General features: G+C 53.1%; 1 protein-coding gene across 6 annotated transcripts in view; it reads left to right on the top strand.

Moving 5' to 3' along the window:
* LRRK1 (leucine rich repeat kinase 1) overlaps positions 1 to 11,562 on the top strand; it is a 134,832-nt gene extending 123,270 nt beyond the window's left edge. For 5 of the 6 annotated variants that reach the window (XM_005221726.5, XM_024981743.2, XM_005221724.5 and 2 more), the window contains 5 exons: positions 2,761 to 2,878; positions 3,950 to 4,066; positions 6,741 to 7,591; positions 7,971 to 8,072; positions 10,182 to 11,562. In XM_005221726.5, the coding sequence (XP_005221783.1) occupies positions 2,761 to 2,878; positions 3,950 to 4,066; positions 6,741 to 7,591; positions 7,971 to 8,072; positions 10,182 to 10,359 (1,366 nt within the window). In that variant the 3' untranslated portion in view covers positions 10,360 to 11,562. The remainder of the gene's footprint in view (positions 1 to 2,760; positions 2,879 to 3,949; positions 4,067 to 6,740; positions 7,592 to 7,970; positions 8,073 to 10,181) is intronic. The other variant, NM_001205774.2, reaches the window with a different exon arrangement.
* The last annotated feature ends 5,474 nt before the right edge of the window (positions 11,563 to 17,036 follow it).

The raw sequence follows: 17,036 nt of genomic DNA, 5'->3' as shown, positions 1-17,036 counted from the left end.
CCGTGTCTTCAGCAGGTGACCTGCTCGGAGAGAACAAGAAAGGGAAGGGAAGCCTATCAAAAGACTTGGAGACATAAAAATCAGCAGAAATGCAGGCTTTCTTTCACTACTGATTCAAGTAAACTGTGAAAGCAATGATGACAGAATTGGGGAAGTTGGAGCTCTGGGCATTCATGACAGTAAGGAGTTAGCATCTCTTCTTAGGTGTGGTCATGCCCTGTGGTTAGGTTTTTAATTTTTTTTCTAATAATTTTTTAGAGATAAATACAGATAAATGTTAGATAAAAAGATGATTTGGGGGACTTGCTTCATAAGAATCTGGGGAGAGAAAAAAATGGATGGGGGGCAGAGATAAACTGACACGGCCGGAGAGTGATCGTTCCTGAAGCTGGATGATGCGCGCGTGGGCTGTGATACGCACACTGCAAAAGAAGAAAGGAGGGAGGAGTTGAGAGGGGGGAGCTGGGCGCTCTGGTTTGCAGGACAGCACAAGGCAAGAGACATAAAAGACACAGGTTCGATCCCTGGGTGTGGAAGATCCCATGGAGAAGGGAATGCCAACTCGCTCCAGTGTTCTTGCCTGGGAAATCCCATGGACAGAGGAGCCTGGCAGGCTACAGTCCATGGGGTCACAAAGAGTCAGACACAACTAAAGTGACTTAGCACACACAGTTTTCAAACTCCTTTCATGGGCACAGACAGCGTCCTGATGCCACAAATGCTTTTGGGGAGTGTCACACTCTCAGAAGACCAGGAAATACAGGCATACTGCCTGTCGTGAAAATAAAGCCCTCTTACTGTTAAAGGATATAAATGTATACATAAAACAAACTGAAGTGCTCATCAGATATATAAATATAAAAACAAATCCCATTTTCCCATCAATATTTATTTTCTCAGCAGACTCTCAAAAATCTTTTAAACAAATAGAGAAAATTAGAAATTATTATCTGTTGTTTCAGAGACTTTTACACATCAGTGGGAAAAAATACTAAAATCTCAGTCATAAAATAGGCAAGGAATATTTTTAACATTAGAACTTTCTAATAATCAAAGAAATGTAAATTCAATCTGCAAGATTCCTTTTTCTTATCCTACTGGCAAACTTTGTTTTCAAACATAATAATGGAAACTGCTGAAGGTTGGTCATACCTTACTAGTGAGTATGTAAATTTGCACATCTGTCTGAAAAACAATTTGTCGATATGTTTTAAATGGCCTTGAGATACTCATGCCCTTTGACCCAGCATTTGCTCACCTGGGAGCGGCGGAGCCTGGTGGGCTGCCGTCTATGGGGTCACACACAGTTGGACACAGCTGAAGCGACTTAGCAGCAGCAGCAGCAGAGCCTTTACCAGGGGTGCTGTGCTTGGCACTGCTTCTGGCATCGGCTTTGCCCCACCTCCCCGCTCCCCGCCGCCCCACGATGGTGCTTTCTTTACCGTCTCAGTGTTACAGACTCACCCACAATATTGGAGACAACACTGCCCAAAGCGGTAAAAGCTCATCTCCAGTGGGAAGGGAAAGGCCCCTGTGATGTGGGGAGGTTTTAAAAGCTCACCAGCAGCCTGAAGAAGGGACACGCTCACTGAAGCCAGAGCACAAAGGGCAGTGGTCCTGGAAAGTGAGAGTGGAGGGGAAAATGAGACCATCCTGAATTAGGGAGGACAAGGGCACCAACTCAATGGACGTGAGCTTGAGCAAACGCTGGGAGATGGTGAAGGACAGGGAGGCCGGGTGTGCTGCAGTCCACGGAGTGGCAAAGACTCAGTTAGCAATTGGGCAACAACAAAGGGGAAAGAAGGAAGTGGTACATGCAGAACACAGGACACGCGTGAAATCTTGTTGGAGGGAATAGGGGAGTGTTATCCTGTAAGTTTCTCTGTGTTTTAATTTCTTCCAAGTTAAATGTAGTTATTTATTTTTTATATTCTCAGTGCATAGAAAAAAGACTGGAGAAAAGGGGAGGTGGAATATAACTTTGAAGAAAGTGTTCATTTGCTGATTTTTCATTCAACTCTATCATCTACAAATACACGTTATCAGACAACTGTGGCAACGGTTTCCAAAATTTGATGGCAGAAAAGTTTTACATTGAGAACTGCTAGCCACTCATTTGACTTATTCCCTTGGACTGCAGGACAGATCTGCAGGGATTGGGTGAAGAACCCACCCCTGCCCCATCTGCAGCCTCCCCTGCAGCAGTGAGCACATTGGGTGTTTGTCAAGGGTGGCGGGGAGACAGACGGCAGTGTGGGGGGACATAGGGGTGGGTGGGTGAGAGAAAGGCCACCCTTGAAACAGCAGCTTGTGAGTTCTCAGGGCACTTATGCTTTTTCGAGGCCCATCCCCCTCGTTGCCCCCCGCCCCTCCGCCTACTCTGCAGCTCATTCACCGTGTCTCTAGAGGACCTGATATACTCTGCTGGGGGCGGGGAGAGGACATGCCCAGGGAGGGGGCAGGGAGTGACTGTGGTGCACGTACAGCCTCCTGGTGTCCCTTCATGCAACTTTATGAGCCATCAAAGATCACAGAGAGAGGATCACTGGGAATGGCCTTTCTCAGCCTAAATGTTCAAGCATCACCAGGCAGGTAAACCAGGCTCTGCCGCAGCCTTGAGCCCCTCAGAACTTGCAGAATTGGGCCCTGGGCTGGAAGGGTAAGCAAGGCCCACAGCTGATGCCCTCCTCCAAGGCTGCTGCTCCAGGCCTGCCCTCCGGAGGGGGGCCCGTGCTGACTGCACCGTTTTGCCGCTTGTAGGAACTACACGGTGGTGAACACGGAGAAGGGCCTTCTGGAAGTGCAGCACATGAGCTGTGCGGGAATGAAGCTGAGCTGCCAACTCAAGATCCAGAACTCGCTGTGGACGGCCACCGAGGTAACCGCGCCCCTGTAGGGCTCTAATCGACGAGGGTAACTCCCGCCCCTGGGGGTCAGGTTTAGCAACAAAACAGGCAGGACACCCAGGCACGTTTCGAACTTCAGATATAACCCCACCCCACACTTTTCACAAGGCCGGCTCACCCGCCTAGTTCCTGGCTGGTGGCTGGGATGTGGCTTTGATGTGTCAAGTGCACAGTCCCAGCAAGAGGGATTCACCCCGGTAGGCTGGTGAAGTGACTGGGTTTCTTATAACAACGCCTGCCTAACAGCAAATCCACTCAGCTCTGAGGCCTCTTGCTTTCGTGTAAAGAGGTCAGCAGAAGGCACAAGGAACTGTCTTTTGAGACCTCCAGAGAGGAATGCCACAAAAACAAATGACCTGAAGCTACTGGGCGGGAGGATATGAATTGGTGCCACCTTGCCAGATGGCAAGTGTAGTTCAAATATGCATCACAAATCTCAACAATATTCATGCCTTTGCAAGCCTTAGTAATTTCAGTTTTAAGAATTTGCTCTAAGGAAAACACCAAGACATACAAACACAGAAACACTCAGACAAGACAGGAGGGTAGGAATACTTATTCCAGTGTAAGTCACAGTAGTGAAAATGAACAAAATAAACATCTGAGCGCATATAAGCCAAATTCTGGTGCACTCAAGTGATGGACATGCCCCATTCCCTAACAGACCAGGGAGGAAAGGGCCTCTGCCCACGTTCGTCGTCCTGGGAGGAGAAAAGCAGAGAAGCAGCACAGCAGTGTGGTCCCAGAGTTGTTGGGGATGCAGACACACACCAGTACACAGAGAAAACTGGAAGTCTGGGCCGCAAATTTCAAAGGTGGCTTTCCCTGAAAATTGGATTGTGGTGTGGACGACTTTATGTTTTTCTTTAGACTATTCTGTAGTTTTCAGAGTTTCTAGAAAGAGCAGAAGTATGTAACCAGCCACCAGAAGGCCTCAATAAATGTTACTTCTTTAGGGGTGAAGGGCCTCCTGAGGCCGCGTGCACCCCAGGAGCTGGCAGGCCCGTTGCAGCCAGCTCTCATGCTAGCCGTCTCCTCTGCAGGACCAGAAGATCTACATCTACAGCCTCAAGGGCATGTGTCCACTGAACACACCCCAGCGGGCTTTGGACACCCCGGCCATCGTCACCTGCTTCTTGGCAGTACCTATTATAAAAAAGGTGAGATAAGGAGGTGGGTGCACAGGTTTCTGTTTCTCCGTCACCTGTTCCGCTGGGCTGGTAGGGAAGGGAGCAGAGCCATGCTCTTCTGGACCACCAGGCCTAGGTCACAGTCGGCCGTAGAGACAGGAGGCCCGGGCCATCCTCAATGCCTCTGGGTTTCCGAGAAGCTAAGTGTTGGCTGCTCAGTCATGTCCAGCTCTTTGTGACCCTGTGGACTGTAGCCCACCAGGCTCCTCTGTCCTTGGGATTCTCCAGGCAAGAATACTGGAGTGGGTTGCCATTTCCTCCTCCAGGGGATTGTCCTGACCCAGGGACTGAACCTGGGCCTCCTGCATTGCAAGCAGACTCTTAACCATCTGAGCCACCAGGGAAGCTAGTGACCAGTAAAACTAAGGGCTAAGCGCAGGCAAGTGCCACAGCTCCAGTTGGAGTGAGCTGCTTTTCTGGTACAGCTGGCGTCCAGGAGCAGTTGCACGTGTGCCCTCTGAGAACCTGGCCTGGCACCTCCATGGCCACTCAGTCCCCAGGCCCTGGCAGGCCCCCACCCCTGTTGGGCAGCCGTATCCCTGCCCCCTCCAGCTCTTCCTGCTTTGGGAGACACGTCATCCAGCCCAGACCTCAGTCCCTGTGTGTCCAGTCTGGCCCCAAAGACTCACCACCTCAGCTTCTAGCTCCTGCCTTTCTCAAGTGAATTGCGAGTGGTGCCCACCCCAGCCAGGACCCCGAGCGCTGCTGCAGCTGAGATGAGACCCAGCCCACAGGCGGCCCTGCCGCACCCCTCCCCACCCAGCACCACGTGCCCAGCAGGCCCTTCCCTCCAGAAGCGATCTGGCTGCTCACACCTCTTCCTCTTCATTTATGAAGATCAGGGCCATGATCCCCCACTCTGAGAGGCTGAGCCGCCCTTTCCCCAGCTCCTCGGTGACGTGCCCAAGGCTTCTCCAGCCTCTGGAACGCCTTTGTGGGCCCTGAGGCACTTGTTTGTGAGCTCCCCACTCGAAGGGCCGTTATTGGTGCGGCTTTGTTAAAACGAGTTGACTATCATCGTCTGATTCCAGTTTTCCCTTCTGCAAAGTGGACATAAAAGAGATGGTAAGGAGGATCTCTGGACACAGCGTACCTAAAGCCCTGGGCTAGCACACTGGGTAAAGAGAGCATTGTTGCTACTTCCTGACAGTCGTGAACTACATACACTCTCCTCTCCACCCCTCTATGGTTTCATTTCTTAAGAAAAAAAAAACCTGAAATCAATCTTGGAGTCAGTTATGACTGTGGCCCCACAGGCGCGGCTGGGCAGCTCAGGACCCAGTTGCACTGAACCACGGAGCACGACACAAAGTGTTGCTTAAGGCCATGGCTGGCCAGAGCCCCGAGCCGGGGCCCCGCTGCCCGCGCGGCTGGCAGGAACAAAGCCGGCTCTGTGCAGAGCCTCCCCATCGGCGTGTCTGCACCCTCCGAGGACGTGCTGCCCCTTGGCCGCAGAGGGCAGACCCTGAATTCTTGCACGTGCATGTCCACACCCAGCCGGGACGTGGGACTCGCCGCCTGGCGGGGGCCTGGAGCTGGGACTCAGAGAGAGACCTTGCTCCTATTTGCTTTGGCTCTTTTCTGTCCTGGAATCCTGAAGATGGATTTTGATAAGCGTTCTGAGGGCTGTTGATCTCGGGGCTGGTTCACTCATCGCCTTGGACAGCCTGCCTTCCCAGCTCCCGACAAGGAGGCTTTCTGCTGCTCGCCCTCGCTGGCTCAAGGCCGGGGCCGCTGCCCTTTCCCGGCTCTGGCTTTGTGCTCCTGAACCCTTCCCACCCCTCTCCCGGCCCACCTGGGCATCGAGCCTGCTCAGCTGCTCTCTGCTCCCAGCTTTGCACAGACGCTCCAAGGCGCCCGGGGCCAGGCCCAGCGTTCAGCAGCGCCTCTGCCTGGTGACCTCTAGTGGTCGTAGAACATGTGCTTCATGGCAGGGCAGGCGCACCCCAAGGCCCCTCTCGGTGTCAGCTGGACCACAGGTGTTTCAGAGTAGATGTGGGAAGCAGGGCCTGCGGCGTGGTGGCCAAGAGGTGCCTCCGTTAGAGGACTGAGCTGGAAGTGATTTCTTCAAGACTTAGCTCAGCAGGCACCCATTGGTACCTGAGCAGAAAACTGGGGCGAGTCCCCGAGGTGGCTAGGAGTCAGCCCTTCCCTGTGCGGGCCGCCCTGGGGGCAGGGCTGGATGCACAGACCCAGGCCTGCTCTTGTGGAGCTGCGAGCAGGAGTCCCGGCCCCGTGGGGCACCCACAGCCAGCGTGAGTTTATGCAGCAGAGTTCAGGGGAAGGAAGGCACCACTGCCGCCTCAGAAGAGGCCTGGGGACCGAGGGGAAGGCCACTCCCTCCTCCTGGCCCGGCAAGAGGTCCAGGCTCATCGAGGGTCCTAGCAGCACATGGCCCTCGCTCCCAGGGACTCCTGCTCCCAGGAAGGAGGGCGGAGGCGGCTCTTCTGGGCCTGAGCCACGCCTCCTTTGGGAGCACACCCGGAAGATCCTGCTGGCAGCCCGGCCTTCGTTAGAAGCCGGGAGGTGCTAGCAGAAAGCGCGTGCTCACAGGGTGCCTGCAGGGATGGGTTCGGCACATGCTGTCTCTCTCCTGGGATGCCTGAGCTGCAAGGGCATCAAACACCCTGTCTTCCCTCCTCAGAACTCCCACCTGGTGCTAGCAGGCCTGGCGGACGGCCTGGTGGCGGTGTTCCCGGCGGCGTGGGGCGCCCCGGACTACGGCTGCTCCTACCTGTGCTCGCACACAGCCAACAGGGCCAAGTTCAGCATCCCCGACGAGGACGCCCGGCAGAACCCTTACCCCGTGACGGCCATGGAGGTGGTCAACTGCGGGTCCGAGGTCTGGTACAGCAACGGGCCAGGCCTGCTGGTCATTGACTGTGCGGCCCTGGAGATCCGCCGGCGGCTGGAGCCCTACGCGGCGCCCTCGGTGGTCACGTCGGTGGTGTGCGGCTCGGAGTGCCGTGGCGAGGAGGTGGTGTGGTGCCTGGACGATAGGGCCAACTGCCTGGTGCTGTACCACTCGGCGACCTACCAGCTGTGCGCCCGCTACTTCTGCGGGGACCCCAGCCCCCTAGGGGACGTGTTTCCCGTGTGCCCGATGGGCCCACCGCCCCTGGACAGCCCCACAGCCAGCACGAGGGAGCCCGCGAGGGGATCCATCGCCGACGTGAGCTTCATGTTCAGCGAGGAGCTGGGCACACAGATCCTCACCCACCAGGACTCGCTGACCGACTACTGTTCCCTATCCTCCTGCTCCGCGGCCTCGCCGCACCCGGCGCCGATGGCCCTGTCCAGCCTGCCCTGCTCCCCGGCCAGCTCTGCCAGCTTGCCCTTCTCCTCTGACTGTGAGGACACCAGCCAGCTGCCCAAGCCCGCTGTGGGCTCCGACAGGTCGGTGCATGACCTGAGCCCAGTGGACGGCGAGGCGTTCAGCCAGCACCTGCAGGCTGTGAAGATCCTCGCCGTGAAAGACGTCATCTGGGTCCCCAGGTAGGTGTCCTGGAGGGGCGTCACCCTGCGCCCTCTCTGCTCTTGCTTTGGGGCCAGAGTGCAGGGAACCTTCAAGTACAGTCAGGTGCATCAGGGGCTGCCTTTCTCTCCTGGAACTGGAGGGCTCCCTTTAGCAAACCTAAGAAGGGTTGCACAGAAGCCTGTCGGCCCACCAGAGCTCAGGGCACCAAAGAGGAGAGCCGTGGTCGGGTTTCCGACCAGCAAAGGGCTTCTCACCCAGCTCTGGGGCCCTCTCAGTAACCCGATCCATTTGCTGAAGCTGAGTCTGTTTCCCTGCCTTTCTGCACACCCGCTCCGTTTCCCCTTGGAGAGGACAGCCCTGGACAAACGGTTCCCCTGCGGGGTTTTGGTTTCTTAGGCGCGGTGGAGATATCATCGTCATTAGCCTGGAGAAGGAGGCAGGAACTCAGCGGGGCCGCGTGATTGCTGTCTTGAAAGCCCGAGAGCTGACTCCGCATGGGTAAGACAGAGGGCAGCTATGTGGGAGCCAGGCTGTAGCTTAGGGAATCGAGGCCCCGCTGCCACCTCCCCACGTGATGGCCATGGCCCTTCCGTCCTCTACCCAAAACCCATAGCATCCACCCCTGTCAGCAGAGGCAGAGGGGGAGCAACACAGAGTCTGCAGGAGGCAGCTCCCAGGGGATCAGCAAATGCCAGCTGAGCTGGGCATCAGTCACAGTCACGGCTTTCTTTTCTGGGGGGCACCTATGGACTACCTGCCCCACCCGAGGGAGCCTGCAGAGCCCCAGCTCAGCTGCAGTGGCAATGGGGATCCAGGTGGTCCCCCACTCTTCCTGCCAAGCAGGGGAGCCCTCCTGAGGAGCCTCTCCTCCCACCGGGCACCAGGTGGAGCCACGCTGCCAGGCCACACCAGCCTTCATCATGTCCATGCCCGCCATGCCTGTTCCTGGGCTCAGCTGTACTTGCCCACTGTCAGGAGGCAGGCCAGACGCCACCATAGGATGCCTGTTGGACCCAGCCCACCTGGCTGCACTGACGCAAGGCTGGTCCAGCCAGTGTTCCCGGGGCTGTCAGGCAGCCCGCGGCATCCACACCCCTCACTGGGCTGAGTCCCATGCGCTTCTCTCCCTTATGGAGAAATTGCATTCGGCCCGCTTTCCCCGGAGCAGACTGATGATGGAGATGTACATGGCCCCTGGGCCAGTGGCCCTTGCCCTACCCGTGGTTCTGGAGACCGGAGCTAGGTTTGCTCCTGAGCGCTGGCTGAGTGTGGGGGCAGTGGTCCCCAGGTCCCAGGTCAGGCTCCCAGGGGAGCAGGTGTGTCCATAGAGCCCGGGCCTGTTGACCTCAGAGTGTCCACCATCAGTGCCCTTGACTTTTCCCCTGCCGTTGTTTTTCCCTCAAAGACAGGTTTACCAAGAGCAGGCACCCTCACTGCAGGAAGAAAGCAACCCAGGCAGCCAGCAAAATGAAGGCCGTAGCCTGAGCCCACCAGCATTCTGAGATGCGTCTGAGACATTTACTGCTGCTCAGTCACTCAGTCGTGCTGAGACATTTAGTCCCTTGGCAAAGAGCTACTGAGTGCCCGAGACATGCAAGGCCCATGAGAGCAGATTTCCGTACACATCCCAGTTTACATGGTGGCCTTGGTGCCGTCAGGCCGCATGGGCAGAGGGAGGAGAGGCTGGCAGTGTCTGCTCAGAGCAGGGCACATGGCTTGCAGAGGCCCGGAAGGAAATGTGTAGGGTGTGCCCGGGTCATGCAGAACTTGCTTTTAAAAATGTACATAGTTTGGACTTGGTACAGGTTTTCTGTCTAGTATATTCCCCTATATTTCCTAAGCGTGTGTAAACATAATAATAGAGAAGAATCATGCCTGGACTGAGTGGCAAGGGAATTGAGTTAAAGCTTAAAACCTGTCACAGACCATTGATAAGCAAGAACTGTTAGATAGAATTGATCATTCCAGCCTCTCTCAGCATCTGCGGGGGCTCTGATTGCAGGACACCTACAGATACAAAAGTCCAAGGATGCTCAAGTCCTTGTATATAAAATGATAGTCAGCCCTGGGATTCCCAGGTGGCTCAGTGGGAAAAGAATCTGCCTGCTAATGCAGAAGGCACAGGTTCAATCCCTAGGTCAGGAAGATCCCCTGGAGGAGGAAATAGCAACCCACTCCAATATTCTTGCCTGGAGAATCCCATGGACAGAGGAGCCTGGTGGGCTACAGTCCATGTGGTCACAAAGAGTCGGACACGAATGAGCAATTAAGCACACACAAGGACGCACAGTCAACCCTCCATATCCAAGGATGCCAAACTCGTAGACACGGAAGGCTGACCATTTTTTCTGGACATGTTGGGGTCTGAGGTATGTTAGGGAGGATACCTGCTCTGAGGTGAAGCTGAAATGATGCCCCTTTTTAGGCTTTAGAAAGACTGCCCACATGCTAGGCCACCAGACAGAGAGGCACGTCTCTGGTGCCAGACTGGGGTGCACAGATGCCCCCTTAGCCAGGCTCTGTCCTCTGAGAAGGTGCAGGGTGAGGGTTGCTGCCCTGACCAAGCAGGAACTCCCGTGGGTTTTCTCAGACCCCTTCTCTCCACAGGGTTCTCACGGAGGCTGCAGTGGTGGCAAAGGACACGGTTGTGTGCGGCTTTGAGAATGAAAATCTGGAGTGGTGCCTGGCTGTCTGGAGGGGCTGGGGCACGCAGGAGTTTGACATTTTCTACCAGTCCTACGAGGAGCTGGGCCGGTTGGAGGCCTGCGTGCGGAAGAGGAGGTGATTCCTGCGGGGCGAGCGTTCACTGAACGCGTCCAGCGTGGGCCTGCAGCCTGAGCCCTCTGCCTGCAGCCCGCAGCCCTCTGAGGACCCGGCAGGCAGGCTGGGTTGTCCTCCGAACCACTTGCTGCTAAGAAGTGCTGAGATGACCCCACCACACCGGGGGTTTAAGGGTTCTCCTGTTCCAGGGCACAGTCCCCTGGGTACCCACCCCCTGCCCCCCAGTGCTGGTTTTACAGCCCAAGGGAAGGCAGTGGGCAGAACTGATTGGGCCCCTGCCCCCTCCGTCCACTCTCAGGGCTGGGCCTGGCTGGCCTCGTGGGCCTCCCCACTTTCACCTCCAGGCCTGGGGTGGAATTACACTAGGGCCCTCAGTCGGGGAGCAGCTCAGGGCAGGGAGGGATGAGGGCTGTGACCCCTGCCCCTTCCCCTGGCAGCTCCCCGGCTCTCAGCACGTTTCTCAAGCTCCCGGGTCCCTGGGGCCTGGGGCCCCGCTTGGGCAGGCGGAGATCAGATGTCTCCCGCTCGGGAAAGCCTGTGTGTGAAAAGCCTCAGAAGGACCCCAAGAGGAGCACTGCCCGGCGTGGGGATGAATGGGTTCCTTTAAGTGACGGGCTGGGAAGCCAAGAGCCGCACAGGGCGGAGCACGCCTCAGCCGCTGCATTCTTCTCCTGCCGACAGAAGGCAGGAGAGACTCCATCCATCAGCAGGACTTGAGAAAGGGCCTGTGTTTACAGCTTTGTGAAATAAACTCGGATGCAGCTGCAGCATAAGCCCTGTTTGTTTGCACATAATAAGCTTTTCTATTACTTTAACATATTAAGTCATATCTCCATGATTAGACCTCTTATTGTGAAATCACATCGTATCACATTGTATCAAATTATCTATTTGCTAAATAGTACAGCAGAATTTAAAAAAGTGAAATTGTCAAAGGGGGATGTATGGGTATGACAGCAAGAACTTTCATAAAGGATGCACACACTTGTGTGTACACACGCATGCATTCACGTTCACATCATCGCCAAGAGTAACTGTTTGAGGCTGCTTAACCCAGAACAGGAGTGGGAACCTGAGATCATCCTCCAGTGCAAACTGTTGACTTTTTTCTGAAATTAAATTATAAAATTCAAACTTTAGGTTTTGTGGGGTATGTAGGCAAATGTGATTCCTTTTATCTTATAATAAACAGACTCTCAAGAATGAAGTTACGGCTTCTGTCTGTGGAGCGCACACATTAACAGTCCTAGCGTGTCCCACCCACCCGGCCCACTTGCTGTCCTGGTAGGAGGGACGTGCCCTCCGGGCTCATGTGCCCCCAGCAGTTTCTGTGGGCAGAGATGGGCTCCGTCAGTCTCCCCTCTTGCTTTCTGTGGCCTCAGGGGGACTGGAGTCTGAGCCTCCAGCCCTCATCCCTGCCGTTCACCCCCGGCAGGGACTCGGAGATTACTGCTCCCCTGTCCTGCTGTCTCCACACCGCCTGGCTGCCTAGTTAACTTCTCAAATGCAAACCAGGCCCTGTGCCTCCTCTGTCCCAAACCCGTGCTCCACCTCACTTGCGGCCGGACTGCTCTGTGGCCCTCAGGAGCCCCGGCTCGGGTCCCAGCCTTCCCCGCCGCCCTCGCCCAGCCCCAGGATGGTGACAAGCTGCAGTGAGCTCGGCCTGTGTTCTCGAGAGCCAGCTGGGGGGGGGGTCGTCTCCACCAAAGTTAGAAATCATACGAAAGTGGTTCATTAACCTGAATACTTTAAACTTAAAAACTTAAATGGAAAAATTTCTACAAACTAAAAAAATAAGCAGTCAATTGAGGGGAAATATTAGTAATAAATAGGAGACACAAATAGTTGGTTTATCCTTTAAGCAAAAAGTTTCTAGCTGCTGCTGAAAAAGAGAAAACTCAACAGGAAAATGGGTAGAGGACATAAACAAGACTCAGCCTGACCCAACAGTAAGGCAAGAGTTGTGGAGACAACGATGAAATGCTGTTTATGGGCTTGCCCAGGGACACTGTGGAGACGCCTGAGTAGGGCTTGAGGAGAATCCGTGAGGGCCCAATTGGCAGGAGCCTTTGTGGCCCTCCCCCGCCTCCTTGGTCCTCACTGGAGCACCAGGGCAGGTCCCCCCCCCCACTGGGGGAGGGGTGCAGGGAGGCCCTGGGCAGTGAAGGGGGAACCGCCTGCCACATCAGCCCCAGCTACCTCCCTTTGGGCTCTTTGTCATGTCATAGACAAGGAAAGTGCTTTGTTGTATAAGCATTTTCCTGCTCTCTGTTAACCCGGAGCCAAGTGCAATTCAGATGTATTTGCTACTGGCCAAAGCAAAGCCCCGAGACCTAACAGGTGATGCTCTGGAGCTGACCCTAACAAGCATCTGTTCAAGTTTGGGCAGAGACCTGAGTAACGGCGGACTGGAACATTCTGTGGCTGGCCATGCCGAAGCTTACTTCTGCATTGTGAGCACTGGGCACGACTTGGCCTGTAGATCTTGTCCCTAGAGCGACCACAGGTACAGAGGGAGGTCTGGGGCTTTAACCTCCTTCCCAAAGGCCCAAACTAAGGGTGTGACATCTATAAGTTTAAACCCTCCACCCCAGACAAGCTACCCTAGTCCTGTGGCTCTGGTTTCTCCTCTGTGAGATGGCCATGACACGTCTTAACCCACCAGGGTTGGTTGGGGACCAAGAGAGACAGATACGTGACAATCCAGCCTCAGCCCTGACCCAGGGCCTGGACTGTCTCCTGGCCCCGGTCAGGACCACCATCCCACCTGATTGGGTGGGTACCCAGGACCCTCACCCAGCACACACACAAGTCCTCTCTGAGAACTGCTCCAGGGAAACACGGCTCTGTCTCTGTGAAACAGCCCAACTTTAAACATAAATCTCCTGGGACTTCCCTGGTGGTCCAGTGGCTAAGACTGTGTGCTTCCAATGCAGGGCGCCCGAGTTCAATCCCTAATCAGGGAATCAGATCCCATATGCCACAACTGAGCATTCCACCCCACAGCTGAAGATCCTGCATGCTACAACTAAAGATCCCCTATGTTGCAACTAAGACTCGGCACAGCCAAGTAAATGTTTTAAATTTTTAAAAATAAATCTCTTTTTTTCTGAAGTATCAAGAAGACTTTTACTAACACCTTTGCTTGAGAATTAAGGTGTAACACACATCACAGTAGATGAAAGCTGATGTATGGGTGTAAGAAGGCAATAGGACTCCCACTGGGAACACATGCTTTAAAAATGAAATAGAAGTAATGATAGGCACACAAAATTGTAAAATTTCCCCTTTGCCCTCCATGGGCTGTGCCATCCTGTGGGCTGTCACTGTGCTCCCTGCTCTTCTGGGCCTGGGGTCTGGCTGCATAAAGAGGCCATGGGACTAGTTCTGGAAAACAGGGTGTGGGGTGAGTGGAAGGGTTGCCCATCACGTGGGGCGAGAGCACTGGGTTGTCCCTGTGAGACTCTCCAGGGAGCTCTCCACTCTGTCCCCAGGATCTGCAGCTAGAGCTGGTGCTTGTTCAATCAGCCTGAGTCTCCGAGAGGTGACCCAGAGTGTCCCAAACTCCACCACGGACACACAGCAAGAGCAAGAAGTGAGCTTTGTGGTTGTCACCCAAGTTCACCTGGCCATGCTGCTGGATACTAGCTGCTGATGCCTCACCCCCTCTATGCCCACCCCCAGCATACTCACACAGGGTTCTCCTGCCCACAGACCAGCCTCTATAGTGCTGTCCTCTCTGCCCTGCTCTCCCAGACTCACAACTTCTCGAGGAAGGGGACAGGAAATTGAGATCCAAATGGGCAAAAAGCCTCATCCTGAAAGAAAAGGGAGACATGGAGGTGGAGTACTATAATTCGTGACACAGGAACCATCCACGTGGTTTCATAACCTTCAGTGTAGAAGACCAAGAGTTCAGACCTGTAGTTGCCTTGAGAAGTGAATCAGATGGCTAGGATGGCCTTTTTATATCATGAGTGTTACTTATTTTAAAAAATCAAAACTAGTATATAAAATCATCAAAAGCATTTTGGAGCTCTGTTATTAAAAGCGGCCATTTCATACTTCGCCATTCTCACGTATGCATCGCCATCCACATGTATGCATTGCCATTCTCATCTATATGTCACCATTCTCATGTATACTTCACCATTCTCATGTATGCCCCTGGATCTTAGATCTGGACCTACTGCATTTCTCCACTGAAGGGTAGCAGGGCTTTTGTTTGGAAGGCTGCTGATTCCATCTCCACACACACTCACACACGTCCACACACGCACATTCAAAAATATGTACATACAAACACACATAAGCATACACATACTACTTAGAATGGGCCTGAGGCAAGTTGGGTATCCAAGGATTTCAGGGACAGTGTTTAAAGGATAAAGGAGCCCACCAAAAAGGGGCTTGCTCTGGCTGAGTTCTGATGGTTCATTAACTAGGTAATTGAAATAGTGCAAGTCTTAGTAACCACTGACCGAAACCGCCTACGTAGCCAGGCACAATGATAATCACTTGTAAGCCTTGTCTTGCAATCAGAGGTCCCAGTAAGGAACAAGGTGCTGCCACAAGAAAACAGACTTTGGAAGGGGCCAAAAGGCTACAGGACTGGAAAAGGTCAGTTTTCATTCCAATCCCAAAGAAAGGCAGTGCCAAAGAATGCTCAAACTACCACACAGTTGCACTCATCTCACACGCTAGTAAAGTAATGCTCAAAATTCTCCAAGCCAGGCTTCAGCAATACGTGAACTGTGAACTTCTAGATGTTCAAGCTGGTTTTAGAAAAGGCAGAGGAACCAGAGATCAAATTGCCAACATCCGCTGGATCATGGAAAAAGGAAGAAAGTTCCAGAAAAACATCTACTTCTGCTTTATTGACTATGCCAAAGCCTTTGACTGTGTGGATCACAATGAACTGTGGAAAATTCTGAAAGAGATGGGAATACCAGACCACCTGACCTGCCTCTTGAGAAATCTGTATGCAGGTCAGGAAGCAACAGTTAGAACTGGACATAGAACAACAGACTGGTTCCAAATAGGAAAAGGAGTACGTCAAGGCTGTATATTGTCACCCTGCTTCTTTAACTTATATGCAGAGTACATCATGAGAAACACTGGGCTGGAAGAAGCACAAGCTGGAATCAAGATTGCTGGGAGAAATATCAATAACCTCAGATATGCAGATGACACCACCCTTATGGCAGAAAGTGAAGAGGAACTAAAAAGCCTCTTGATGAAAGTGAAAGACGAGAGTGAAAAAGTTGGCTTAAAGCTCAACATTCAGAAAACGAAGATCATGGCATCTGGTCCCATCACTTCATGGGAAATAGATGGGGAAACAGTAGAAACAGTGTCAGACTTTATTTTTCTGGGCTCCAAAATCACTGCAGATGGTGATTGCAGCCATGAAATTAAAAGACGCTTACTCCTTGGAAGGAAAGTTATGACCAACCTAGATAGCATATTCAAAAGCAGAGATATTGCTTTACCAACAATGGTCTGTCTAGTCAAGGCCATGGTTTTTCCAGTGGTCATGTATGGATGTGAGAGTTGGACTGTGAAGAAAGCTGAGTGCCAAAGAATTGATGCTTTTGAACTGTGGTGTTGGAGAAGACTCTTGAGAGTCCCTTGGACTGCAAGGAGATCCAACCAGTCCATTCTGAAGGTGATCAGTCCTGGGTGTTCATTGGAAAGACTGATGCTGAAGCTGAAACTCCAATACTTTGGCCACCTGATGCGAAGAGTTGACTCATTGGAAAAGACCCTGATGCTGGGAGGGATTGGGGACAGGAGGAGAAGGGGATGACAGAGGATGAGATGGCTGGATGGCATCACCGACTTGATGGACATGAGTTTGAGTGAACTCCAGGAGTTGGTGATGGACAGGGAGGCCTGGCATGCTGTGATTCATGGGGTCGCAAAGAGTCGGACAGGACTGAGTGACTGAACTGAACTGAAAAAGGAGGGGGGTTGGCATGTTCTGCCAACATGCCAGAATCCTTCTTCCTGGAATCTATCTTGGTTGAGATGTGTGCACCACCAGGAAGGACCTCGAGTCAGAGTAGGGGCCAAGAAAAGTGATTGACCAGAGACACCCTGGAAATTAACCCTTTTACCAAAGAGTAAAACCCGAGAGAGACCACAAACCATGGGGCAGAGCAGTTCTTTGGGTTCCCTCACCTTGCTGCTCTCTGCTCGGATGCTCCTTCCCAATAAAGCCTTTTGCTTTGTCAGCACGTATGTCTCCTTGGACAGTTCATCTCCCAGGGTCAGACAGGAGTCCACCTTCAGGCCCTGGAAGGGGTCGTCCTTCCTGCAACACAAGTTGTAAAAAGTTGGAATGATACCAAAAAAGAGAAGTTATTTAGAGCATGTCAATTGTAGTTGTAATTTAAAAGATATGTATAATTTCTAATAGATTCAAGGATTAGATCTGATCAGACAGAATGCCCAAAGAACTATGGACAGAGGTTCATAACATTGTACAGGAGACGGTGATCAAAACCATCCCCAAGAAAAAGAAATGCAAAAAAACCAAAATGGTTGTCTGATGAGGACTTACAAATAGCTGAGACAAGAAGGAAGGATATACCCATCTGAACAGAGAGTTCCAAAGAATAGCAAGGAGAGATAAAAAAAAGCCTGCCTAAAGTGAAAAAACTGCAAAGAAATAGAGGA

Source organism: Bos taurus, chromosome 21 (assembly GCF_002263795.3).
Source record: "Bos taurus isolate L1 Dominette 01449 registration number 42190680 breed Hereford chromosome 21, ARS-UCD2.0, whole genome shotgun sequence".
In the NCBI taxonomy this organism is placed as follows: Eukaryota; Metazoa; Chordata; class Mammalia; order Artiodactyla; family Bovidae; genus Bos; species Bos taurus.
The sequence above is the reverse complement of the archived record's forward strand: the minus strand, read 5'-3'. Positions and strand labels throughout refer to the sequence as shown.